At 47.6% G+C, this 27,884-nt stretch overlaps 1 protein-coding gene across 3 annotated transcripts in view; it reads left to right on the forward strand.

Annotated features, from left to right (window-relative positions):
* The window catches only part of DNAJC6 (DnaJ heat shock protein family (Hsp40) member C6), a 37,281-nt gene that overhangs the window by 888 nt on the left and 8,509 nt on the right, over nt 1-27,884 (forward strand). Inside the window, exons 2-14 of one of the 3 annotated variants that reach the window (XM_015870812.2) lie at nt 6,307-6,427; nt 16,255-16,405; nt 17,244-17,293; nt 17,401-17,549; nt 20,975-21,097; nt 22,222-22,355; nt 23,209-23,403; nt 23,771-23,888; nt 24,809-24,888; nt 25,059-25,252; nt 25,359-25,439; nt 26,203-26,634; nt 27,585-27,737. In XM_015870812.2, coding sequence (XP_015726298.1) covers nt 6,415-6,427; nt 16,255-16,405; nt 17,244-17,293; nt 17,401-17,549; nt 20,975-21,097; nt 22,222-22,355; nt 23,209-23,403; nt 23,771-23,888; nt 24,809-24,888; nt 25,059-25,252; nt 25,359-25,439; nt 26,203-26,634; nt 27,585-27,737 — 1,873 coding nt within the window. In that variant the 5' untranslated portion in view covers nt 6,307-6,414. Of the gene's footprint in view, nt 1-6,226; nt 6,428-16,254; nt 16,406-17,243; nt 17,294-17,400; nt 17,550-20,974; nt 21,098-22,221; nt 22,356-23,208; nt 23,404-23,770; nt 23,889-24,808; nt 24,889-25,058; nt 25,253-25,358; nt 25,440-26,202; nt 26,635-27,584; nt 27,738-27,884 lie in introns of those variants that run through there. The other 2 variants (XM_015870810.2, XM_015870811.2) reach the window with 2 other exon arrangements.

Genomic DNA, 27,884 nt, shown 5'->3' on the forward strand with positions numbered 1-27,884 from the left:
CGGCATTGCTGCAGCCTTCATTTGGGTATTGCTGAGGGAAAAGCAGCAGCAGGAGGAGGAGAAGGAGGGATGTTTTGGTCAGGTCCCCGGGTCTGCGAGCTCCAGGCTCCTATCAGCTCCTGCTCCCTGCTGAGGGCCTCCATCTTCTGCCATCTCTTCCCCAGCAGATTCCTTAGTCATAGCCTTCCCAGAGCGAGAGCAAACCAACCCCGGATCGCTGCGCCCGGCGATCCCATGGCACAGGCAGCGCGGAGACAACCCGGCTGCTCTATATTTAGACAGCAGTGACACAGCTCATGGCCCCGGCAGCGCTGGCAGCCCATGGATGCAGCATTTCGGGGCATTACGCGTCGCCCTTGAAGCGCTGCGCCGCTCTCAGCGCCAGCCCCGGCGTTTTGCTGCTGACCCCACTAATCTGCCCCGCTGCGCTTAACCTGAGGCCGTGCTGTGCCCGGAGCAGGGCACGCTGTGGGCTGCCCAAGGGCTGGATTTGGGGCTTTGGGGTGGGGGGGTTTGCTGCAATCCGACCCCGTGCGTGCCGCCCCATAGCAGCAGATTGGGAGAATAAAGCCCCGGGGCTGAGATCCCAGCTGGCACCGTGACGCTGCGGCTCCCGAGCGCCGCAAATGGGATTATGGGCGCTTCCCAGCGGCGGATGGAGCGGCCCTGGGGAGAGCTATAAATATCTCCTTAGATTTCTTATAATAAAATACGAATATTGATCTAGGAACCCTTATGGCAGTTCACCTTACGATAGTGGATGGAACCTTGTGTTGACAGGTAGACAAAATACAGATTTTTGCCTAAATAAGTTCTTTCCAGGAACCTAAAATAGGAAGGAAAGTGAAGCGGTGCCCGCTTGGGTCTGCATCCCAGCTGGGAAAGTGATCCAAGGCAATAGGATGCGCTAACAGACCCGCAGAGGGGCACAGGGAAGCAGGGCCTGCGGTGGGGATATGCGTCCCCTGCCCACCCTAGCAGCTTTGGGAGAAGCAGCCAGGTGCCTTCAGCCTGCTCTCGTCCTGCAGGGCTCAAGCTTTTGGCTCAGGCTTTTCATCTTAATCTCTATTTCTGCAGCGTTTTTATTTCCTGGTGAAAGCAAAACCCGGCCTGAGCCGTGGTGGGGGTGGACGCAGCAGCTCCCGCAGCACCGCTGTGTCTTTGAGGAGCTGTCTGATTTCCCACTTGGAGATGTCTTTTCTAACCTTAACGATTCTGTGCTCCTACCAGTTTTTCCCCTTTATTTACCACTGGCCTTTTTCAAATGCAAACGGTTCCCTTCGGAGCAGAAATGCTGGCAAGCACTGGGTTTTGCACAGAGGATTTTTCTAGGGCTGTTGGGCAATGGGTACAGTACCACTGCCATGGAGTTCAGTGTGTTTCTGAGCTCATCCCTCTCCTTCACCTCGAGATCACACACAACACATTCTGAAGGCTTGCAGACAAGCTCCTAAAGCCCAGATTTTCATGGCATTGGGCTATTTGTAACATACACGAGGATGGGGATAAACAGTGAAAGGGGAGCAATGACAGCAGTTAGGCACCAAAATACCTGATTTTTTACCCAAATCCCCACTTGTTGTCTCCATGCAGACAGTCCCTGAGTGCAGGATGGGTGGGCTGTGCACTGTATCAGGGTGGAGAGGCACAATACAAAACCCCACAGACGCAGCAATCCCTGCCGTGTACCATCACAGAGGGCAGAAGCGGACAGGGAGATAACAACAGTCCCATCGCAAGGCACTGGAAAACAAAATAATGATAAGCTGTGTAGATAAAGGGGAGGAAGGCAGGGAAGGAATGCGAAGGGCTGACTTGTGTGTGCTGGATATGACCCATGGCCAAGTGTTTGCCCCAAAGCAATGACCAGCAGGAGAAAGGAAAAAAAAAACAAAAACCAGGCTGCTGTCTTTCCATCTTCTACGTTTTTGAACCTCCTGGCGAGGTTCAGTTTTCCTTCATAACAACAATCCCAAGCTGCTCTTTTTCCTTCCTCCCTGTGCCTGAATTGCTTTGGTTGGCCTGGCTGCCATGGAAGCTGCTCACTGGGGTTCTTGGTGTGCACCCGGTGAGGCTGTCCAGCCCAAACTCCCCACATGCTCTTGGGATGACTGTGCTTCACTTCTGCTGCTATGATCAGAACTCATGCATTCGTGTGAGCACTGTTATTACCATCAGCGTTCAGGGCAACTGGTGCTTCCTCTCTAGGTGCTCCAATGGGGACCACAAACAATGTGAGTTTATGGCCATTGACTGGCCAATGCTTTTGTATCCCATCCGGGATCTGAGCATTCTGGCCAGGCCTGGCTGCTGCAGGGGCTTGCGGTGCCCTCGGCTGCAGTAAAGCAAAGGTCCTGGTGATAAGGCCATGTCTAACACAAACAAGTCTAAGGCTTTCTCAGGGCCATGTGTTCTTTTCATCAGAGACAAACAAGGCAGGAATCACCAGGTCAGAGGTTCCAAAATAGCAGATGGGGCTCACACAGGGTTGGATCCTCTCACCACCCTCTCTACCCAGCTCCCTAAAGATCCCAGTCCTGTGGCAAGGTACACAGCACCGCAGTGTGACCTGCTGCACTACTGAGCAGGCTGTATTTCTTCATCATGTCTAGGCATAGACAGGAGATGGAACCACATGGTTGTCCTTGACTCCAGCCCAAACATTGCTTATTTATCCTCAGCACAATCCCGACACTGCTCTGAAGTCCTCTTTCTGGCTCTGGACCAAACACCTTCACCCACTTTGCTGTCACATGCCCATTCCTGGAGCAGTGCAGGGGAAGTGGTGCTCCTGACCAGCTCATGGCACTGACCAAGTGATGAAGGAAAGCCCAGAGGTGAGGGAAAGGGGTGTCCTTCCCCCTGCACCATTTACATCCTGATGTCATTTGGAATGGAACCCAAAGACTGAGCCTGATGCTGCAGATAACACACAGGGACATGGGAGGGCCCAGCTACCCCATGCAGGTGTGCCCCACTAGGGACAGGCTGCTTTCAGGGAAGATGGGTGTTTAGAAGAACTCTTGCTTCTGTTGGCTTCAGGGAAGATGAGCAGCAAGGTAAACCCTTTGGCTGTATGCAAGGACATTCACTTGCTACCCCTTGCAGAGGTAAAAAATGATCTGATAATTGCCACATCAGTGGGGAGGTAGGATGAAGCATTGTGGTTCTCAGGCCAAGAAGCAACAAAACCTCAATCACACGGACTCATAATGACCTACAAATCTTTTCTGAGGTACAATTATTTCTCCCAGTTGATCAGTGCTGCTTGCTGATGGGAAGGGAGGTAGAACTAACCCAGAGGTTAGGGGAGGGTTGTTTTGGGGTTTGGTTAGGAGTCAGGTGTTCTGTGGGTCAATGTGATGCTGCCATACATGGTTCTGGCAGATCTTGTAGCAATCCAATTGTTTTTGTTCCCGCTCTCCATGGGGTGCAGGATTTGGTGCTGAAGGGCTCTCCAGAGAGTGGCTGCAAGAGCTTTTTTTCCCTCTCTTATTCTCCAGAAAGCCAATTTTGTAGAATGCTCATTAAAGAGCTCTTGAAGGGAACCTAAATCAGGAGCTCTGTGAATTGAGGTGGTTTGATTGGGATTTGAGTGCTTTGAAGATAGGGAAGGGCAAAATGCTAATTGCCTGGAGTACGTAGTGGTGGGCCAGGGTCCCATTGCAAGGAGCAGAGTGAGAGTGAAGGGGAAGAGGGAAGTCCTGTCCCTGGGGCTGAAGGGCTTTTTGGAAGTGGGATTATGAAGTCCAAGCTCTGTATGTTTATTTACAGTCAGTGATAGCATGATCTTTCTTGGGGGTAAGATTAAAGGAAACTTCTTGATTTGAATTTAAGAAACAAGTAATGAAGTTCTGCTTGACTTTTCTTTCTGGAGTAGAGTGACTTGCTCCCAGGCCCAACATGTGAGGGATGAGGAGTTAAGCTGCTTGAACAAGCCTTGTGTTCCTTAACAATACGTGCATTTTTCAGCCCACGAGAGCAGCCTCAGCACAGCCCTGCTGGTACTGTGTGCCCTCATCTGTGCAGTCACACCTGGCTCTGGGCCTCCTGCAGAAACACTCTGTGCTGAGAGGGTTCATGGTTCACAGTGGAATGCCTTTGAACAAATGTTCAGCTCATTGAGTTTTAGCGGTATCGCCCTGGATGGTAAATTAATTTTCAAGCTCTAGTTGTAGTTCTTACAATGCTGCAATGTGTTCATGGGGAATTAAGAGTTTAATGTTTCACCTTAACTGCTTGGCTTGTTAGGGAAGAGCTGGAAGAAAATGAAGTTGCACCTCCAGATATTTGGTGCTTGATTACAGCTGCTAACACTGACTTTTGCCCAGGAGAGCTGCAGCCCAGCTGGCAGCACAGGGCTGGGGGCTGGGCTACCAAGTGACCCTGGGAGGTCAGCAGTGGGGAAGGAGCTCTTCCCTCCCTGGCCTTTAGCTCCATAGTGTGGATGGTGCCTGCCAGCCTCACCGTGTACACATTAAAAACACCTGGATTATCTGGTAGCATCATCATCCGTGACTCAATAAACCTTGGGGGGTGTTGGATTATTCTAAGCAGATGTTTCCCCTTGTCTTTTTGTTTTTCTTTCTTTATTCATGCTTCTGGAAATCATTCTATATTTTCTTGACTAAGGTGTGGCAAATGGGTGATGTGAGGGAAGGGAGCGCATTCCTATTGGTGAGCATTGCTACCTACACATAGACAGCAATGTATTAACAGCCCAGTAAGGAGAGGGCAGCAAGCTCAAGCTGCTACTGTGAACCATTTATGTCAGGTTAACTCATTTGAGTTTGTTTGCATATAAATCTGCTTGGGTCTATTTACTGAGAAAATTCTGGGTCACAGATGTACCTTGTTTGCAGCACAGTATAAAACTGCTGGAGTTACATAAACAAAAACATGAGATGAGATATGGCTGCACCAGATGCCCGCTGCCCTGCACTGGGGGAGAGGAGAGTTTAATCCAAGTGTCAGAAATATTTCAAGTTCTGGTTATTGCTTTCAAAGCCCTGGTGGGGGATGTGCTTTGTGTTGGTCTGTAGTCTGTGCACATGTGAACAGCTACAAGAATACTGGAGTGCTAACAAGATAAATGGACTGGCAGGATTTTGAGGTGTCTGAGAGTGATAGGATGAAAGGGAGTATTACAGGTTAGGGGCTAGTGTGCTGGCAAGGAACTCTGCAGAGAAGGATCTGGTTGACTTCCCGTGCAAGTGGCTGGCCATAAGGCAGCAGTGTGCCCTAGTGGCCAAGAAGGCCAATGGGATTAGGGGTGCATTGCCCAGTGTGTGGCCAGCAGGTCAAGAAAGGTGATCCTCCTCCTCTGCTCTGCCCTGGGTAGGACACAGCTGGAGTCCTGTGCTCAGAGCAGAGATGCCCAGTTCAGGGCAGACTGGGAACTGCTGGGAGAGCCCAGAGGAGGGTGCAGAGATGGTGGGGGCCTGGAGCCCCTCCTGATGGGGACAGGCTGAGAGCTCTGTGGCTGTTCATCTAGGGAGGAGAAGGCTGAAGGGTATCTGATCAGTACTGATCAATATCTAATGGTGGGAGTCAAGTGGGTGGGGATGGGATCTGTTCAGTGGTGCCCAGAGACGGGACAAGGGGCGCAAACTGGAGCATATGAGGTTCCACCTGAACACTGGAAAAAAACTTTATTCTGAGGAGGCAGAGCTCTAGCACAGATGCCCAGGGAGAATTGGACTGGGAGATATCCAGAAGTCCTTTCCTACCCGTGTTTCTCTGAATGGCTTTAAACCGTAAGAGGGGAGATGTAGGTTATTTGTCAGGAGGAAATGTTTTGCCGTGAGGGTAGCGAGGCCCTGACCTGACACTGCTGCCTGGAGAGCTGTGGGCCCCCATCCCTGGAGGTGCCCAAGGCCATGCATGGGGCTACGGGAGCTGTCCATGACAGGAGCTGGGACTGGATGGGTTTGAGGTCCCTTCTTACCCATCCGGTGATCCTGTCTCAAGAACCTCCTGATACACCCTCCTCCTCCGAGCGTAGCGGTCGCGCTGGGAGCGGGCGGTGCTGCAGGGTGTACGAACGCACCATTTTCCGCTCAGATCTTTCTTTCCACGGCATCCCGGATCGCGGCCTCGTCTCTCCGATTGCTTCCGGGCCCGCGGGGGCGGGCAGAGCTCAGTGGCCGCCCCGTCCCGCCCCGTTCCTCCCCTCGGGGCGGCCGGAGCGCTCATCTTCCGTCCTGCCCGCGGCGGCACGGCAGGCTGCCCGCCCGCCTCGCCCCTATGAGCCTGCTCGGCGGCTACCGCAAGAAACCCGGAGGTGACGGCTATGAATCTTTGCAGCTGGTGGAGAGCGGCGCTGAGGGAGGCGGCGGTGGGCCCGGCGCGGTGGGGGCGGGCGGCCGGAGCCCCGCGAGGCAGCAGCAGCAGCACCGCGCCGACGGCAGCACCATGGACAGCTCCGGTAAGGGCCGCGCGTGGGGACAATGGCAGCGCGGACAATGGCAGCGCTTTGTGCCGGCCCCGCGGGGCTGAGCGGGTGGTCGGGGTGGGTGGAGGGAGAGACGGGGGTTGCACAGCCCTTCCAGCTCGGGGTGCTCTGTGAAAGCAGCTCTTGGTTTCACCCTCGTTGGAGGAAATGGTTATTTGGAATGTAAAACGGATGAAGGGTGTTGGGGTCCTTTCCCCCCGGTGCGACCAACTGACCTATTTCCTGGAATTGTTGGTTTTCTTTCCCTCACCCAAAAAGCATCATCCAACCAAGGTGTGTTAATTGTGCTGGGGGATGCAGTGCATGCAGCGTTTTTATTCAATCAGGGAGCAGGGGACCAGATGGTCTTCGGGGCTGGTAATGGGATAGAGAGCTCTTCAGCTCTGTATCACAGGTCTGAATTTGCCTTGGTCACCAGCCTTCGGGCATTCTCATCCAATAGCTTCTCAATGAGCTGCTGGATGGAGCAGCTCTGCTTCTGGTTACTCAGAGGCGCCCATCCCCACCAACATCTATAGCCCACGCAGGGGGCTTCCAAAGGCCAAACCTGGGCAGGATATGCCTTGTCCCATCGCGGGGGACCGACCCATTGTCTATCCATCATAATGGAGCGATGTCGCAGAGATACCTGCACTGCTCCATGAAAGAAAGGCGTGGGCCTGGGGCACTCAGAAGCATTCCATTCATTGCCTTTGTTTTAACATGGTAACCTCCTCCAGTGGGAAATAAATCCTCCTGACCCATGTCTGGATGTGGGTGAGGTGAGCCATACCTTGTATTCATTTCACGTTTTCTCTGATACAACGAGAGTAATGTTTTCCTCTTCCTCATTGCCATGTAAATGTGCTTTCTAAAGATCTTCTTAAGGCTGTCTTTGTTTTTTGTTTTGGTTTTTTTTTTAACTTTTTTTTTTAAACTTTTTTTTCTTTTTTTCCCCACTCCTGGACTTTAGAACTGCATTTTAATTTGCTGCTATGATACCTTTGCTATAGTAGCTTGTAATATTAGTGTTTGTCAGTAGATTCTTATTCGCAGCAGGCTGCCGTGTTACAGTTGTTTGGATCTATACAGTGGCATATCTGCTGCACTGGTTAGATATTGCAGTTGGTTTAACCTCTGTCATTAAGGCAATTATCTGAATGAGTTTCCTAGAACTTTCAGAACCACTTACCCCCAGCCAGGCGTGGGCTCACGTCAAGTCACAGCTTTTGTCTGGTGTCAGCTCGTGGTGTTATTTCAGTGTTGCTGCTGCAGTCGTTCTGTTCTGTTTCTTCAAGCCATGCCGCTCCCTGCTGAGCCAAAAAGAGGTGTTTATGGATAGCCAGACAATACCTTTATTTACGGCTTCTGTGCAATATTCACCCATTCCAACAGTTTAGCTGCAAATACAAAGACATCCCAGAGTGTTAATTGTACTAACTCCCCCAGCCTGCTTCTGGGATGCTCTGCTCTTAAATACATGGGGCTGGGAAGGCTGTGGTCTGTTTCATGCTCTTAGTGCTCTGGATACCCACCTCAGTGTCTCTCAGTCTGCCCAAATCTTACAGCCACGCTCTGGACAGCAGGGAGTCACAGGCCTGGTTGTGTGGCCTTTGAGTTTAGAGAGTTTTTGGTTATTGTAGTAAACTTGAATGTTGTGCATATAAGTACATATTTTTGGAGGGTGCCAAAGTCTTCACGTGAAGTTCAAGTACCCAATGTGATGCTCTGTTTCAAATGTGAATTCCCAGCTGGTATCTACCTTGTTCATTTAAACACTGGTTGCTGATAAGTGGCAAATTATCAGAGGTTTTTCTTTGCCAGAGGTGAAATTGTAAAAGCTTCAAGAGCCGTATCCATCCCTCAGGTGTGCTTTTGGCTTCTGATCACTTAGGAGTAGAACTGTGGGGCAATTTATCTCCAGTGCTGTGTGAAGATGTGTCATTCTGGGGGGAGATTAGGTGGCAGTATAAGGGAAAGACAGGGCGATAAAGTGGCTGTGGTTTTGGTTTACTAGAGCAAGGGGGGGAAAAAAAAAAAGAAAAAAAAAGAAAGCCACAACATTTTTCTTTAATAAAAGAGACTCCACCACCTCTGTGGGCAGCCTGTTCTAGTGCAGTCAGTCTTATTGCAAAGATCATGTGTTAGTATGAAAAATTCTCTGTGTTTTATGCCATTACTCCTTGTCCTATTGCTACGCAGCACTGAGAAGAACCTGGTCTCATCCATTTGCCTCCCACCTCCCTTTAGAAATTTATAAACATTTATCAGATCCCTTCTCAGTCTTCTCCTCCCCAGGCTGAACAGACCCAGGTTATTCAGTCTTTCCTCATGTGGGAGATGCTCTAGGCATCTTACATTTAAGTTATGTGAGGCACTAACACTATGTGTGACTTCAGTGTGTTCCTCTAGCTGCTGAGCTCTTAGCACCTGATGCAGTGCTTTTCACAGCCCTGCCACGTGTGCTGGATGCTGTACAGTAGCAGGGTCTCAGAGCCTAGGTTCACCCATGCACTGCAGCTCACTCTTCCCTAAAGCTGCAGGGTTCAGGGATGGAGGAGAGGTGAAGGGAGAGTTGTGCTGGAACTGGCAGGACACAGAACACTGCATGTCCAAAACCAGAATCCCAAGAAGAGCATCTGTGTGGTTCTCCCTTTGTCATTTTAACCTGTTAATTTCTGAAAGCGCTCAGAAGAATCTCAGCAGTGGAGATTCAATCGATTTTGGCTTTTGCTGTGGCATTCAATCATGCTTGCTTAGCAGCTTGCTGTGTGCTGGAAGAGGAGGAGGGGGCTCGAAGAAACACAGGGAGATGAAACCTGTTACAAAATGAGCCAAGCTTTTCTGTGCCCCTCTGGGATGTTTACAAACTCCCTGATCTATGAAATGGCTTTGGGATAGCCCGACTCATGCTGCAAACTACCTCAGGCAGCCTAACTGCAAAAGAAAATGGTTTACATCAATTGCAAGTGTACCAGTCGAGGTTTCTTCCTCTGCTTCACACCTGCAGACCTGACCTCTTGCACATTGGTGATTGCTTTTCACTGAGTCAGGAGAGAGACGTCTCCATGTCACTGGCATGGGGACAAAGGCCGGCTCTGACAATGTTGTCTTGTCTTCTTTTCTGCCTGCGTTTTCAAACAAGGAGGCTCTGCTTAATGGTGCCTTTGTTTGGTTGTGTTTGGGACACTTGAATGGTTTGGTGTTGGCAGTAGCTTTTTTAATCCTTTTTTTTCCCTTTTCTTTTTTGGCAGAGGGAGAATGTCAATTCGAAGAGCAATTTCACAGTTGTGCTGAAATTTCAGTGCTCCAGCCTCAAATACATTTTGTCACCGTAGTATTACTTTCATAAATAAAGGAGACCATATAACAAATGGGGGAAAAAAGTCCTGAGGAGGGGATATTCCTTCCCCTCCCACCATTACATCTCTTTTAACTGACAAAACAAAGTTCCCTTTCTTCATTGTAATATTACCTATTGCTTTGTTAACAGTATGAGCAGTATTAGTTAATTTCTCAAGCAATAGCAGAGATAACGTAATTCTTAAATCTCTGTGAAGTTTGCATTTAGGCAATCTCCAATGAACCTTAAACCAGGAAGCTTTGTGCTCCCACTCTGTTACCTCCAGAACTGTATCCAGAAGGACTCAGAAGGGGCTCCTGGGCTCCCTCCTTGTTCCAGGCTGCCCCAGGCTCTGAGAGCTTCACCACTGTGGCTGATGGCCCTGTCCTGGCCCACGCACAGCAAACTGAGCACAGAGAGGGACATAGTGCTCGTGGGAGGAGGAATGCAGCTTTTCTTTGCAACTCTGAGAGGGAGGCAACGGTGGATATTTTGCCCAAGGTCAGCAGAAATGCACTGCAATGTCCCTGTGCCAGTGATCCCTTGTAATAAAGCCCAAAGCTGGAACTCTACAAAGCATCTCATGTTAGCATCCTTACGGTTCATAGACTGACAGTGTGGTTGGGTTGGAAGGGCCCTTAGAGCCCACCCAGTCCCACCCCTGCTGTGGGGGCACCCATCATCCCCTCCCTGGCCATGGGCATCTCTGGGCTGAAGATCCATGTGGGTGCAGTGCCAGAGGACTGCAGGAAAGCTGCAGTAAGCGAAGAAATGAACAATGAAAACAGCCACCACAAACAACTCTTCCCTCGCTGGAATCAATAATTAAGATGCATCAGTCCCACAGCCCATCCTCTCCCAGCTTTGGCTGCTGTGCTTGTACACTTGTGGCGGGGGTGTTGCTATTGATTTTGCAGACAAACACTTGAGTTTTGAGATACCTGTGCTCACTGTGGGAGGGAATCTAATGCAAGCAGGAATCTGAGGCAGCTGTGAGGAGGGGGTGAAAGAGCCTGGTAGCCAAATATTAGCAGAAGCATCAGTCTGTGGGGCCTCTGAGACTCTAAAGATCTTTCCAGTGGGTTGTGCAGGCAGCAGTGCCTTCCATCCTGGTGCTGTTGGGTGCTTGTGCCCTGCTGCTCTCTCCTCAGCCCTTTCTATCCCCCTGGCAACCCATGCAGTTCTGTTAGTAAAGATGAGGCTGCCCTGGCTCTCTGTGGTCTGGGTATGTGTGAGAGCAGGGATGCTCTGGAGTCTATTCAGTGTGCTGGGAGGAGTGGGGAAGGTGGCTCAAGGCTCTGGGGCTGTGCTTTTCAAAAACACAGCTGGCAAGTGAAGCACTCAGTCCTGAATGCTATTGATTGCCACTAGATGCAAAGGAGCCACCTGCCTGGACATCCTCCAGTAGAAACTTGATGCTTCCCCCTTGAAATGGGAGCGTGGACTCTTCCAGTGATGCCTGTGCATTGATTTCAGTCCCTGTGCTGAGTGTGGGGATAGGGCAGCGTGACGCTGCGGAGGAGCTCCTAAACCCGAGGGAGTCTGGGCTGGTGTCCCCTAATGCTGGTGTTAAACACGTCCTGCCCTAGGCTGGCTTTGCTGAGGGATGAACGTGAGCAAAACAGCATCGTGTTTTGCTGGGTGCTCCTTAAGAACAAATAATTTTTAAAAAGCCATAACAATTTAAGCATTGTTGCTGAAGCCACAACAACAGCGTCTCAGGCTCTCTCAGATGGGAGCCTTTACAAGGGCCCTTTCTGCCCAGCTCAGGGTGCCTGCACTGTGTCTCTGGCTCCCCACTGTGCCCCACTCCATCTGGGGGGAGCGACAGGCAGCCCCGACCCAGAGCTTCCAGAACACCAGGAGGAGGCTGCGTATGAGGCAGCTACAAGCTTCTTCTCAGTGTGCGGTCAGGCTCTTGTGGCACCATGGAAGCAGAACACAGAAGAGTATCTGATGTTCCCAAAGCTGCCCCCACTGCTTTGACTTGAAGGAGAGATGAAATAATGGAATTCTGGAGTGGTTTGGATTGGAACAAATCTTGGTCCCTGGTTTGGATTGTGCCAGGGGAGCGTCAGGTTGGATATTGGGAGGCATAACTTCTCTCAAAGTGTGGTCAGCACTGGCACAGGCTGCCCAGGGCTGGGGGCTCACTGTTCCTAGGGGTGCCTCAGAGCTGTGGGGATGTGGCACTGAGGGATGTAGGCACTGGGCATGGGGAGCTGGGCTGGGTGGGCTTTTGGGTCCTGGAGGGCTTTTCCAACCAAAACGGTTCTGTGGTTCTAAAGGAAGCACAATCAGCAGTAGCTCCCTAAGCAAAAGGAGTGTGACCTTGGAGATTGTGTTGCATAGCATGGGCAGGCTGAGGCGAACCTGCTTTCTTTCCTGTGGTTTCATGTCTGCATTTTGTCTGCCCTTGGCATGAAAAAAGGGATTGTTTACCCTTGCTAAGTAACCTACAACACATAGCACTTAGCTGCCTGATCCTCCATTTGCAGACATCTTGCTTTCACCTCCAGCTCTCAAGCCAAGTATTGCTTCATCAGCACCGACTGACAGAGCCTTAAATGCCTCTTAAATGTCGGCTCGATTCCCGGCAGGGCTGGAAGTCACAGCCTGTGGCTCTTAGCAGTGTGGATTGCTTGGGGGTCTGGTGCTTGGAAACCCAACTAACAGTTCTGATGTGCAGGATAGGCTTCCATAACAGGGAAGTGAGCAATGCAGTGCCATCCATCAGCTGTCTGTCTGGATGCAGTTTAGTTTTGTAGTGTGGCTAATAGGCTCCTGTTGCTGGTTTTGTTGTGCTGAGGGCAAACAGACTGCAGAGGGTCTCTTGGTGGGATTCAGTCTCTCCTGATGCATCAGCTGATGTGGTGTTTTGGCTGTTTGTGCTGGGAGAAGTTCTCCTGCGCTGCTCATCCTTTTCCTAACGCTCTGGAATTAGCTGGAGGACTAGGAGAGATCTGAAGTACTTTAATAAAATATCAGTGCTCTCCAACTCCCATCCATGCTGCATGAGCCTGGTGCTGTGCAGCAGCTCCTTCATCTGCAATCTGTCCAGATGTGTGGAATCCTACGAGTGGCTGCTGATGAGATGGGGCTGTGGCAGAGTGCTCCTGCCACTTGAGCTCTGCAGGGAGGCGCAGCAGGATGGTGCTTTGGTGGTGGTTGTTGGAGGTTTATGATGAACTTCAAACAGTCCCTTCCTGGGGGAGGCATCAGCTCAGAGCAAAGAGCTAATGTGTGAAAATGAAAAGGGGAGAAGGGGAGATTCAGGTTGGATATTAGGAGGAAATTCTTTCCCATGAGAGTGATAAGGCCCTGGCACTGCTGCCCAGAGCAGAGTGGGTTCCCCATCCCTGGAAGTGCTTGAGGCCATGGCTGGGGCTTTGGGGCTGTGGATGGTGTGGTGTCCCATGGAACAGTCCCATGTCCCATGTCCCATGGCTGGGGCTGGGACTGACAGGGCCCTTCTAGTCCAACTCATTCTATGGTTCTGTGGCTCTATGGAAGTTGTCTCGCTTCCACAATGTTCCATTGGCCCAAAGCACATCATGCAGAGATGATTGCTACCATTCCCCAACCAGCCAATGAGAGCCAACCTACGCACCGCAGTGTCTCAGGTGTGCTGTGCTGCAGAAAAAGCCTAATGTGAACCATTCCTTCATTGGGAAATGAAAAGGCCGCAGTTAGCAAGTCATCCCTGTGAAACCTGTGCCACAAATACAGGTCAGAGGCGTGTCTCTGGAGCCTGCTGGGGGATGTCCTGTAACTGGGTTAATAGGGAGTTCTTGCTGCATAAGGAGCAAAATGCATCTCATGCATCAAAAGTAATTCTCTGTAACAAGGCTTCTAGACAGCAACTAACACAATGCTGGAGTTAACTGAGCTGCTGTGCGCTAACAAGATGAAAGGTAGGAAAAGCTGCCACTAAGTCATATCCTGCCCAAATGGTGCTGATCTCCAGATCTGTCTTGGGCTACAAAGGTTGGCCAGCTCTTCCCTTTGGACCCAACAAGTGTCCTTGTGGCCCGGCTTGGGGTTGGGAGCAGACAAGGACAACTGCTGTCTCATTTGCAGCACTGAAATCCAGAGCTCTGCCTGTCCAGGTGCCCCTGTCCCACAGCTCCTGCCTGTGAAACTCCTGGTGTCCTTCAGAAGGGTCTACGGGAGCTCTGAAGGTCCCCATTCTCAAGAGAGACTTAGTACAGAAATGTTCTATTCAGCAAAATCTGCAGGAGCAGGCTGCGTTTTTTTTTCCTTTTTAATCAGATTTTTTGGCTGTTCATGTGGGTTTCTGCATATGCCATCAGATCTGTGTGCTAATGCATTAACGCTTTCTGCTCTGTTGCTGGGACCCATCATTCCTTTGCACATCTTTGTGCTTTGCCTCCTAACACAGTAATGTGAAAGCAGAGTGTTTGAAGAGAGATCAGACACCGACTCCCCACTTGTAGGCAATGAGCTACTTGTTTTTTATTTTTAATCATACTCAAAGTAGATACTTAGAATTGGTTTGGATAGGAAATGTTCCTGTGCCGTGAGAGGGCAGCTTCTGCTTGGAATCGGGCATGGTGCTCTCAGTCTTTTTATGAGTACAGTAAAGAAGAGAAGATATTGCCTTCAACATTCCCAGTTTGCACGTGCGTCACGTGCACATTGATCACAACCACATCGCCATGCATTAAGCACCCTTTGTACACAGCAGAATAAGTAACAGCACTTTACCCGTGGAGTCTTCTGTTTACCAATATATTCTGTATTTATTGATATCTCCCTCCATATTTGAAAGAGTGAATGGCGTTTGAATGGGCTTGGTACTCTACACAGTAAATCGATGGGGACTTTCTTAGAGGTATCATTTTTTATGTTCCTTAATGGTCTTAATGCCCCTAGAATATTTCTCCTTGTAGTGTGGTACTTTAATAGTGGGCATTCTACAGAACCAAAGGAGTTACAGCTGTAAAGTCTCACAGCAAAACACACGATAAGCTTTGTCAGTGCCACCAACCTGCCTTAACCTTGATGAATCTCCCACTTTTCTGGGTGCTGAAGTAATTAATAATGGCTGGAATGTTCTTGTTACATCTTGTCCCATGGCTCTGAAGCAGGACAAATGTTTTCAGACTTCCTGGGTGCTCTGTGAAAGGCAGCTCTTAGTGGATGCAGTCTTACTTATTAAAACTACTTGAGAGCGTGGCACACATTTCCATAGGTTGCTTGTTGCAGCAGTTTTGCTTTCTGACTGATCTGATATAGTAACGAAGTAACAAACATATAATTAATATATATTAATATATATATATATATTAATGTATATACATATATTAATATATATATATATATATTAATATATAGCTTGCTAAGATCAGGCAGTTGGGTCCTAGTGATTTTGGTAGCCAAGAGCTTTGTGTATGGTATTACTGGTTTGTGGCCAACAACTCAGTTGTATGATAAAGCAAAACCATGTTTACTCAAGTCCACCTTCAACTTATTAAACTTTTCTAAGAATGATACGTGCTGTTAATACAGCAGTAGTATAATAAGAGAAGCTGCAGTGAATCGGGTCTTGGTGGAGAGATTGGAATAGTAGTTCTGGCATAATTGCAAAATGCAGCCTTGTGAGGAGGAATGCCACATCACAGCCCATCGAAATCATGATTTGAATGGCTCTTGCTCTGTGTTAGTCTCCTACTGACTTTGAAACTTTACGATGTTTCAGGCTGTGAGAAAAAAGCTTGAAAAGAAAAGGAGATGAGCTCTGCTCTGTTTTCTCCCCATCAATTTGCAGCATTGTTAGTGCTACAAGTCTAGGGATATCCAAAATGGGTCTATTTGTCAGCTAGGGAGTTTAATTCCTGCGCTTTCGTCTTTTCTGTCTGCCATCTTCCATTCAGACAAATCAGACTGGTCTCTTAAGTGACTTGAGATTGCTCTAATGGTTTCTCCTCTGTGTATGGTCATAGGTGTCCTCTATGCATGTGGTGATAAGACAACCTTCAGTCATCCAGCCGCAGTGAAATTGGAAACTATGACTTACACAAAAGAGCTGTGGTATATTGAAATGTCTCTTTCTTGTCCCTGTGGAGGTAGTTGTTGGTTTGGTGTTGGCCACATGCTGAAGAGCTTTGGGCTGTGTTGAGAAGTGAGGGAGCTCAACTGGTGCTTGTCCATCCTGTACCAGCACCAATTAACCTACATGCAGTGCCGAAAGTCGCTGATGGATTCTGTGCCTAGCCAGCAAGGAAGTGCCCTCTGTAATTATACTCAGTAGTCCTGGTAGTCCCTTCCAGCTTGGGATATTCTATGATTCTAGTTTCTGGACAGTCATAACTTTGAACAGGAAAACCTCTTTTGCCCTGCTCAATACGTGACAGTGCACATGAATACATTCAGTCTGAATAGAGCAATGGGTTTGTTGGCTCTGTGAATTTGTTTCAAACAAGTGATGATGGGTTTGGTTCTGTTGTATTTGAAGGTGCCTCATCACCGGACATGGAGTCCAGCTATGGGGGAGGCTTGCTGGATATGGTGAAAGGAGGAGCAGGGAGGCTCTTCAGCAATCTGAAGGATAACCTCAAGGATACTCTGAAAGATACGTCTTCGAAGGTCATGCAATCTGTTGCCAGGTATGGTACAGCTGAGGCAGGCTAATGCAGGTAATATCACGAGCTGCAGGGTGCTAGTCTGAGCTGCCATCTTAGCTAGCACAACAGCTGACCTACTGAAGGGGAAGGGGAAAATCACAAATGACTTCTGTAATTCTGTCTTGCAATTGGGTATTTGGGCTCATGGGAGTAGAAAACCAAAGTAAATATCTAAGCTTCATAATGAATGAGGATCAACATCCAGAAATCTGGAAAAGGCCTTCCCAGTGGCAGTGGGGCACTCAGTCTCTGGTTCCCTCATTAACACCTGTGGGGTCCTTCTGCTCAACCACTGCTTGTTTGTCACTAGAAGTTGTCTTGTGCTGTATGAGGCTCCTCATGCTGATGTAACTGTCCCCTTTGCTAAAGCCACTTTTTGAGCTGAAGAAAGGGCTGAGGTGACTTTGCTTTGGTCAGCTCTGCTGGCAACGGTCCCTGTGCTTTGCACTCCATTGTCCTCTGAGGAACGTGGGGCTATAGTAAATTGAAGACATGTAATGGATGCAGCTCCTCGGAGTCTTTGATACATGAAGTGTTTAATTGCTAGAAATTTCTTCTGAAAACTGCCGCTGAAAATTAATGACAAAAGGGAAAAGGGACTTTACAGGGGGTCCACTTAAAAGGAAGGCTGGGTCACTGCCTACAGTAAGCTATCTATAGCTTCTGCTTAAAACATAAAGATGAAGTACAAGTCATCAGTTCTAAGATCATTCTCTTCCTTGCATTGAAAGTGGGAAAATACTGTTCTCCTGGATCCTGTAATGGGCTGCCTGCTGTAAATATGTGAGTAACATCTGTCTCCTTCTTCGTCTCCTTCTAGTTACACCAAGGGAGAGCTAGATATTTCATACATTACCTCAAGAATTATAGGTAAGTGCTCCTTGCCAGATATATAAAGCTTGTAATATCTCAGGGTTCAGAGGTTCATAAGCATGAAAATGGTGCATGCTCAGCTCAGCTTCTTCTTACATTTCTAGTGATGTCTTTTCCGGCTGAAGGCGTTGAGCTGGGATTCAGGAATCACATTGAAGATGTCCGGACATTTCTGGATTCCAGACACCCTGACCACTACACAGTCTTCAACTTGTCACCCAAGTACTATCGCAGTGCCAAGTTTCACAACAGGGTGAGTGTCTTCCAAGGGATTAACAAGAGTGGGGAGAAACTGAAAGGTGGCAAAAGATCCTGACTCTCCTGTGTGTGGCAGAATGTAATAAGATGGAAAAGGAATTATAGGTGTTTTAAGCTGCTGTGTCATTTTTGGGTTTTAGCTGACACCCAGGGCTGCAGGGATTAAAGGGATGGAAAGTTCAGGGATTAATGAGATGTGTTAGGAGTCTGTGAGAGTGGCATTGCACTGAGATGAGCCTGCGTGCTCTTGGCTCCTGCACTGTTAGATCCCCATCCCTGCAGACATCCAAGATCAGGAGATGAGGCTCTGAGCACCTGAAGGAGCTGTGGATGTCCCTGTTCATTGCAAGGATCTCAGACCAGATGGCTTTTAAAGGAGCTTTCCCACACAAAATAGTTCTGTGACTGCTGTCAGAAGCTGCAGCAAAGAAATAACCTTTAGTTTCTCATGCACTTACTCCTTCTGAAGTTCACCTTTGTTAACGCACAGACTCAAGTGTATGATGTGGGGTGCAGGACTTGAGTGTGCTCTGAGCCCCAGTGTGTTGCTACTGAGACTTCTAACAAATAGCCAAGTGCTGGCAGTGCCTGGAGCAGAGTATAGCCATGGGTTACCACGTGAGATCATCTGAAGGGGAATGAGGGCTTTATAGGAGTTTGAAGATGGCCTTGCAAGGGTTGTAACAAAAGTGCTCTGAAAGAAGTAACTGATAAAAGAAGTAGTAGTAGTTTGTTTTAATGTTGAAGAATCCTCCAGTTGTGTTTAGTTAAGCAGAAGGACTCAGCATGCAAAGCTTGGGGTTGGGAACTGCATCTAAGGCACATTTTTTGGCTTTTTAATAGCGTATTTCATTTAAAAAATACGCCTCCACTCTCCGTCCCACTTTCCTTCTCTAAAACCAGGATGTCATGCGGGAACAGTTCAGGGCTCTGGTTCATCAATGGCTTTTAGAGGATATCTCTAGAAAATAATGCTGCTGAAATACAAGATTAGATCTAATCTTTCAGAAAGCTTCCTATTTATTCCCTATCCCACAAGGGATTGATGATTTTCTTTTTTCTGTCTTTCATTAACTCCAACTAGAAAGGCAGCATCAGCTGCTGGACTGAGCTCTATGTTGGGGTGAATGCCGTGCCTCGTGTTTGCTTGAGGTGTAGCTGAACAAGAAAGGCTAATTAAAAAGGGTTATAGATCTTCAGTCTTGCTTGTGTTTGGTGCAACAGTGTCAGTGGGAGGAGACATCTGCTTTTGACAGCCCAGCATTAAAGAAACACTTGTTAGTATAATACTTGACCTGGCCATTACTCCTTCATCCCCTCTAGTTCATCTCCTACCCTTCCTATGACTTGGCAGCTACTTCATATGTCACTCTTGAAGGCTGACTATGTGCGTGTGAAGGCAACACAAAGCACTAAGGAAATGAGGTATCTTGCAATAAAACATTCTGCTTTCAGGTGATGAGCTAGGAAATACAGACTCCAAGTATCTCTCAAGAAGATGAAATGTGCACAGCAAAATGCATGAGATGAGATGAAACACAAACCAATTGTGAAAACGAATTTGAACCTCATCTATAATGGGGAACAAGATACTAACAGGCCATCAAGGAAGTGAAATCACGTGGAGAGTATCTTCTGTTTTGGATCACCTGAAGTTTTGAGACAGACACTTGTTCTTTGAAGTGAATGGGGTCTTAATTCCTATCTCCTTTAGAACTCCTGTGCTCTAAGTCCAGAGCAGATCATGATGAGCCACAGCACAGGAGGAAGATGACAGTAAATGCCCTGTGGGGCCATTCTCTGCCTCAAGTTGGGACACAAAGCCCTGAGTGCCCAGTCCAGTGCAGAGGAGAAGGAATGCAAGCAGTCAGAGCTCTAATCTGACTGTGCTTTGCTCAGCTCGCTGCCCAGCAGGAGAGCTCACATCTGCTGCAGAAGACGTGAGCAGTTTGAGAACATATAATGCAAATCTAGCATTGAACAAAGTCATGCTTTGGAGTCCCTGCAGGGTCACGTTCCTGGCTGTTTCATCCCCATTGCTGGAATAAAACAAGCACTAGTTGCATATTTCCAGAGCTCCAGTAGAGCTCCTGTTAGTTCCTGCATAGTTGCCTTTCACAGGAGTTGCTGAGGTTGTATTTGAAATAAATGAAATGCTGCATAACGTGCCTTTAATTTCCTAATTGCCAACCAGCAGGCAGATGTGTAATTATAGACAAAGTAAATAAATAATTGTGGACTGTTGGGAAAGGCGTTTTATTTACGTGATAAGTGATAATGGCTTTTCCAAATGCCTGACAGTGTTGTCATGGGGCTTGTTCAGAGAAGTGTCAGTGAAAGGTCGCTGGTCACATTAATTCTAGCAGCCACTCACAATGCGTATTTGGTGTTTTGGTGGTCTGACTGCAAGTGGATCTCGGGCTGCCAGAAGTGGTGCACAAGTTCTTGGGATCAGGAGGAGAATTTGGCCCGATAGCATAAAATAGTTGTTGGGCACCTATACCTCCATTATGGCATTGGTATTTTGGGTCTGTTGAAGAATGGAATGAATGTTTGTGATCACCTCGTAATTCTTGCAGACAATCTGCCTCCTGCTCCCTGGTTCTCTTCAAGCAGAATCCAAATGTCAGCTGAGAGAGAAAAGCAATCCTTTGTCTTCAATGTTTTTTTTCTCCTTTAAATTTCTTCTAGCTAGAAATGATGTCCAATAAAGACATTTCAATTAAGACCAGATGAAGCAGGGATGTCTGCAGAAGGCTATTGATATGCTGTTTGAGACTGCAGAGACTGTTCTTGAGATGTGTCATGACTCGGAGCTGGTACACTGATGAATAGTAACCAGGCATGCTTCAGAGTTTGTGGGTTTTCAGCTCTAAGAAGTCATTCATTTTTCTAGCTCATATCATTAACTGTGCTTACACAGATAAATACACATACATTTATTTATTTATTTTAGGCAGAAGTTTCCCTTTGATCAATCTAACTTCTGTCAAACAGGGTTTGAAATTTCTACTGCTCTGAGAATAACAGATGCTCAGTATCCTTCACAAATCAGGGCTGTAGTTTCTGGGGACAACTTGTTTGAAGGCTTTTTACTGGCCTCAGTGTGCAGCTGTGAGACTAGAGTGCCATGGAAGGCCACTCAAGATAATCTGGCTTGGAATGTAATTGTTAATAAAGTATTGCCAATGGCAATCCATCAGTACCATGTTATTTAACTGAGAATTCCTTTTTGTTTGTCCCTCACAGCTCATGAAAGTCAGGGATCAGAATTACGTATGAGAAGTGATGGAGTAGGTTTCAAGTCCGTAACTTTATGTTGCTGAATTAAGTGTGTTTATTGGCCAAAAGCATTTGCAAAAGCATGCACTGCTTAATACTCTTATGAAGCTGGCTGTGCTCATGGTGCAATTCCTGTAGGTATCTGAATGTAGCTGGCCGGTACGACAGGCTCCCAGCCTGCACAATCTCTTTGCTGTCTGCAAGAACATGCACAACTGGCTACAGCAGAACCCCAAAAACGTGTGTGTCATCCACTGCATGGTGAGTACAGCAGAAAGGAACCACATTTTCAGACCTGTGAGTCGTAAGTCATGCTGCATGTTGCAAATATTATGTCTGTGGGCAAAGATGGTGACAATTTCTAAAACAAGTGTGGTAAAACCAACTCCTATAGAAAGGGAAGCAAAGGCATAGAGAGGAGTTCTGTTTAACTCTAAACCTGGGGTTGTTAAAGTCTCTTATGGTAACTGCTTGTCAGATGTGGCTGAAGATGTCCAGTTGCCTTCTGCCTCGCACTGTGCACCATAGCCCATGGGCTGCTGACTCCTGATAAGGACGGTTCAAGATGGGAACACGCAGGTCTGATGTGTGAGGGTGGTGTCATTCTGTATGACTAATTTATCCCTGAGCAACCTTTGATGTTATCCGTAATGCCCAAGAGGACAGTTCTGTTCTGTTCCTGGAGCCTAAATTAAATCCAGGAGGCTGTCAGCACACATCAGGGTAAACTTGGAAGGAACTGAGAAAATGAGTGCTCCCAAACTGTGCAAACCTTATGTCTGAGTCTGGCAATTCGTGCCTCACATAGTGCAGCCTGTGGCTGCAGGACATGAGCTGGGTTCAGACAGTGACTGGGATGTACACAATGGCTCCAGCCTTAGAAATTTAGCTCTGCTGTCAAACGCCTTTACTGACCTTTGGACAATGAACTTCAGAGTAATGCTGTGAAGGGTAGTGAGTCCTTTTTAACATTTTCTGAGGAGTCAGGAGAAGCCCACTCATTTTACATGAACCCCAGAGATCCTTTCAGAGGCCGTTGGCTAAATCTGCAAAGGCAAGCAGCCCATTAACCTGAGGTAGATGCTGGGCCTGGGTCACCTCTGCATGGTAAATCCTGTGGGACAGTTGGAGGCGAAATATACCGGGTATGGAAGCAAGTCTGAGCCATCCTCAGCTTTGGCTGCTTGTGAATGTCATCTTTGATCCAGGCCACTGCAGCTCACTGAAGCCCCAGGCTGGAAATTCATTGTGGTGCGGTCTCATTACCAGACTTTACAGAGACATTATTTTGTGTAACTTAAGGGAGAGTGAAGAGTGTTTGGGTGGAATTAGAAGGCTGTCTCTGACACTTATGCATTTCTTCCCTGCCCTGCTCTCCCTACCAGGATGGCCGTGCAGCCTCAGCAGTTCTGGTCAGCGCGATGTTCTGTTTCTGTCACCTCTTCTCTAACCCAGGCCCTGCTATGCAGCTGCTAAACACAAAGAGACCTGGAATTGTACTGTGGCCATCGCACAGGAGGTAGAGTACATTGGCTAAATGCTATGTGTGTGTTTTGGCAGTGTGTCCCCAGCTCCTAGGCAGAGACATACATTCCATTTTTGCTTTAATCCCCAGAAATAGCGGGTAAGCAATTAAGGTAGTGATTATACACTGGAGCAGGTTGTCCAGAGCAGCTGTGGGATCTCTGACTTCTGAGATCCTTGGCTGGGGATCACCATGAGCAGCATAATCCAGCTCTGAGGTTGGACGCAATGCTGAAGTTGGTCCTGTGCTGAGCAGAGAGCTGCACAAGACGACCTTCAGAAGCCTCTTCCAACCTGAATTACTGTGTTATTTCACAGAATAATGCATGTGACCTAAAAGATGCATATGCTCCTTGCCTCATCCTGTCCACCCAGTCCCAAAGGTGTCAGCAGGAGGCAACAGAGTTAAAATGCAGGACTCCTACTGCAACATCAGCAGTATTCATGCATTAGCCATGCTACTTAGCTTTGGCAGGTCATAACTGATGTTTATGGCCACTTCCTATTCACCCATATTGTCATAGTAATGGAAGAATAAAAACAAGTATTACAATAGCTTTGTGCTCTGGCTTAGGAAAGCTGACAAGCCTGTAATTAACATGGCCTTGGTGAATCCCCCTCCCAGTGTCAGCTTCATCCTTTTAGTATTTACACTGTAAAAATGTCTCGTTTGTAATTTTCATGAAGCAGAGGCAAAACTGCCTATCAGAGCAAATAGAAGATGTAGTGTTGTGTGTGGGGAAATAATGGTCCATGACTAAGTACTTCGTATGGCATGTGCACATAAAATAGAATGAAAACTGTTCACCTGGGATGAAGTTTTCACTGATGGCTTTCTCTGTCTGCAGGTACATAGGATATATTTGCGACCTAATAGCAGACAAGCCCATCATTCCTCATTGCAAGCCTCTTACTATCAAGTCAGTCACTCTCAGTCCAGTCCCCTGTTTCAACAAGCAAAGAAATGGGTGCCGGCCCTTCTGCGACATCCTAAGTGGAGAAACCAGAATCCTGACCACATCCCAAGAGTACGAGAGAATGAAGTGAGTTGCTGTGCTCTCCTACCACCCTTAGGATGCTTTGCTGTAAGGCGTCTGGTATCTGTGCTGTGGTCATTGCCAGACTGCCTGATAAATCATGGAGTGTGGATATTAATTGAAGGTTGGTGCCTAGTATTCAATTAAACTAGGGTCAGTTTGAAGGTATCTCAGTTGGGTACCTTCACTGAGATGGTTCAGTGCTACGCTAGTTTCTCCTTTGAAGTGTTTCTGTTTCAACTCAACCTCACCCTATACAGAGCGATTCTGTTGGCTCAGCCTGAGCAAGATGGTAATTTTGATGTTGGGGTTGGGTGGTAATGGCATTGTAGAAGGGAGCATAACTGTGGATCTCCTTCTTGTCCCTTTGAAGAGAATACCGCGTGCAAGAAGGGAAAGTCCTAATTCCACTGGGAGCCACTGTCCATGGAGATGTTGTTGTTTCTGTCTACCATATGAGATCAACCATTGGCGGACGCCTTCAAGCAAAAGTAGGAGTTTGTTCAGCTTCTCTTGCATGATAGAGGCAATGTAGCTAACTAAGAGGGGCCCGAATACTGGGCCTGAGAATGCAGATGGCACTCAAGACATAGAAGGCTTCCTTACCTGAGTACAGACATAGCATAAATTTGAGTGGTGCCAAGTGAAAACAAAGAGCATTTGGGGGAGTCCTTGATGCCTCCTGTTTCTCTCTATAGTGTATACTGACAGGGTGTAGGATCCTTCCAGGTGATGCAGAAGATAGAAACCAACACATCAGTATCTAATACAGGGCAAAACGCCACCAAAACCTCTGTCTATGCCCTCTAAGAAAATGGGAGAATATTTTTTCCTTAAGTTTCAGTGAGTATGACTGACTGAGCCATCCCTCCTGGATGCTGTCAGAGCTGCTTGCTGTAGAACAGCCTTTACCTTTTTGAATGTTATGGATAACAGGCAAAAATTGCATTGCGACTGATGAATTTTTCTCTTCTTAGGTCATTACTGGCACTGTTTGCTGTACAGACAGTGCTTTACTGAACTTCCTACTGCAATTGAAATGGTCTTCTGTGTTCCTGGGCTACAAGCCTGTTGCTTCACTATATTCGGTGGAAATAGATATCAGTTTCACTTAAGAGCAGGAATAGGCCAAGTAGGTCCTGTCAATGAGGGCATGTTCCCAAACACTATGAAGACACTCCCCTGTCAGGGCAGTAGCAAAATTAAAGGCAGATGGAAATACTGGGGCTTGAGAAGGGAAAGTTCTACTTTCTATAGAACAAACAGAACAAATTAGCTTATACAGCAGTTATCATTAATCTATGTAGTAACTGGTAGTAGGGTAGACGTAACCATCTGCATGTGCAATATAAACAAATACTTGAATTTCATGAGCTAAAGCCCTTGTTCATTACGGCACTCTGTTTTTCAGATGACCAACACACAAATATTCCAAATTCAATTTCATACTGGATTTATAGCCCTGGGAACAACCACATTAAAATTCACCAAGTGAGTATTTTAAGCTGAACATTAATCAAACCTGGAGCATAAAAGCCTTAAAAAGGCTAAAGGAGAATATTCACAGATGAAAGTCTGTGTGCGTGCATATATATTGAAAGATGACATAGATTTGTAGAAACATGAGTTCCTTTTGAAGTGACCAGCTTCTCCCCATTTAGACCCGAACTGGATGCCTGTGACTCTCCAGACAAATATCCCCAGCTCTTCCATGTTATACTGGAGATAGAAATACAATCTACTGATAGACAAACAGAGTTAACTCCTCCATGGGAGAACTTCACAACAAAAGACATCAATCCAACCATTCTCTTCTCCTCTCATCAGGAGCATCAGGACACTCTTGCTTTGGCAGGTGGGAGCTGCGCAGGTTTACTCGCTTGATTTGCACACTTACATGGGTGTGGGGCTCTGTTTTCCTTTATTTATTTGTTTGTTTATGTTGGCACTCTGTGCTGCAGGTAAAGGTCCCACTGATTCACCCCAGGATAACATCAGGAATGTTGGACAGAGTGCTTTCTTCTCATCTCTCAGTTGGCAAGGTACGCAGCATAGCCTTTAAATCAGGTTGCTTAGAATGAGATAAACAACTTGTTTCTCTCTCCCCACTCCCTGGAGCACGGAGGCCTGCTGAGGAATCTGATTGTAGCATGCCTTATGAATTAGATCACTGTGTTGCTGGTCACGCCCTTATGTTGCAATTGAGTGGAAATTAATTTCCTACAATATTCCCTTCAGAAATTGCCTTCTCACGCTGTACGTGACTGATTATTGACATAGCTCCAGTGTAAACCTTCACCCTAGGCGTCTTTGGCATTGAAACAGCATGAAGCTGCTTTTTGCTATTGTCGTATTTGGGAGAACGTAGCGCTGAGAGTGAGCTGGGTGCCTGTCCATAGCATGGGGACACGGCACTGGGGATGTGCAGGCAGGAACTGGGCACAGGCTGTGCTGGTGTGCAATGCCAGGAAGGTGATTTGTGTCACTGCTATTTGTAATGAGCCCAGGCTCTGAGGCATGGCTGGAGATAGGCTGAGTGCTTCATCCTGACCCAGAAACCTGTGCAGCACTGCTCTGTGCGGGTGGCACTCACTGCTCTTTGGGCTCGAGAAGAGACAATTAGCCTCCCCCTGCGTTCCTGATCAATAACACTGATTGCTTAGCATGCAGCCCAGAAAAGACTTAAAGTCTTTACCACAGTAGCATTCTGAATAGTTCTGTTCTTGACAGCTTTTTGTTCTGCATGTAAGCTGATTTCTATGGGAGCCTTGCAATGAAACTAATGGCTACCTAATTTTATTTTAGATCAGAAATCTGACAAAAGTAGCTCTCACCCCACCTCAGAGGACCGAGCAGCGTTGGTGCATGAGGAAAGCGAACAGTCAGATGATGAACTCTTGTCCCTTTCCAGTCAACACAGCAATGCCAGCGGTGACAAACCCCACGGGACACCAAAACATGGCAAAAAGCAGCAAGAGCCGCCGGCACCACCTCCACCTGAGGACGTGGACCTGCTGGGGCTGGATGGCAGCCCTATGAGCAAAACCTTTCCCTCGCAGCCGGCGGCTGCCCCCTCTAACTCGGACTTGCTGAGCGATCTGTTTGGGGCTGGTGGGCAGAGCACACAGCCTGCTGCCGATGAGGTCTTTCACATGGCAGGGCCTGGATCGGTACAGTCCACTCCTCGGCATTCTGCAGCCTCGGCGTCCCCATCCCCATCACCAAGGGTGGGAGAAGGTAAGGCTGGCTCTGCGGGGGTGTTGCTTTCCTCTTTGGGTGTGCTTTTCATGGAGACAGTGAGGGACCCTGAGAGCCCATCCAGTTCCTCTGCCCTGAGGCTGGAGTCACCAACACCAGCAGATTGGCCAGTTTGTTTCTTTAAGACTCAGGGGTGCTCACCCAGGTGCTTGGCTGGCTTCTTACATTACAGGCATTGGAAGTCACCCTTCTTCCAATGCATCTGATAATGTACATGAGGAGAATATATGCTAATTAAAACTTAAGAGAACCCGGCCACTTGGGTCTTGGTTAGACCTGCAGCGGTTTAGGTTGAATTTCTTTTTTTAACAGTAGGGTTTTGGAGCTAAGATGGTGGTCTTGGGCTGTGAAATATGGTGACACTTTGCTTTGTCTGATCATTCAGCAGACATGATAAGCAATATAAGAAGATTTTTTAAATTATTACTATTTTTTATTGATCCAAAGATTTAAATTGGATTGGTAGAAGGGATGGTTGAATAGATTATTAGGGAGAGGGATCTTTTGGAGGATTAAGTCAATGGAAAAGGGCAAATAGATAGCATGTGTAATTGAACAGGTGAGGGTCTCTGGAATAGGTATAAGTATTGCCAAAGGCAAAACAAGAACAGTGAGCTCGATCTACTGTCTGTGTGGTCTCCCTGCGTTTGGTTTGGCCAAATCCTTTATGTTACAGTTTAAGAGCTGACATGTAGTCAACAAGTACATGATTCAAAGAGCACAGTATGCTCACTTAACTTTTTCTTAGCAACTAATGATTTGAAGTGTTTGCCTTGTACAAAAATGTTGGGTTTGTTTTTCATTTTGTTGAGGAGGGCACTGGCTTGAGCAGTGCTGTGGCTGAGACTGGTGGCACCTACCCCAGGATGGCCTTGCGGCACAGCCATTGTTCAAGCTGGTGATTTAGAGTTCTCAAAAATCTCTTCCAGCATCTGCCTTTGATCCATTTGGAAGTAGCCCTAAGCAAGCCGGTCCAGACCTCCTGGGTTCCTTTCTTGGTTCATCGAATGTCCCCGGTGATCCTTTCCTTCAGGCAACAAGGAGTCCTTCACCAACTGTGCACAGTGATCCCTTCCACGTGGGTAAGAAAGTGAAGCTCTTCCAGTGAATTTGAGCAAGCACAAAAAGCTGCTTTTCAACCTGATGGAGCCATTAAGTGCAAACTGGTGCTTACTATGAAATGACTCTAAACCACACAAACTCCACTAAACAGGAAAGGGCTTTTTGTC

This window comes from Coturnix japonica, chromosome 8, assembly GCF_001577835.2.
Source record: "Coturnix japonica isolate 7356 chromosome 8, Coturnix japonica 2.1, whole genome shotgun sequence".
NCBI lineage: Eukaryota > Metazoa > Chordata > Aves > Galliformes > Phasianidae > Coturnix > Coturnix japonica.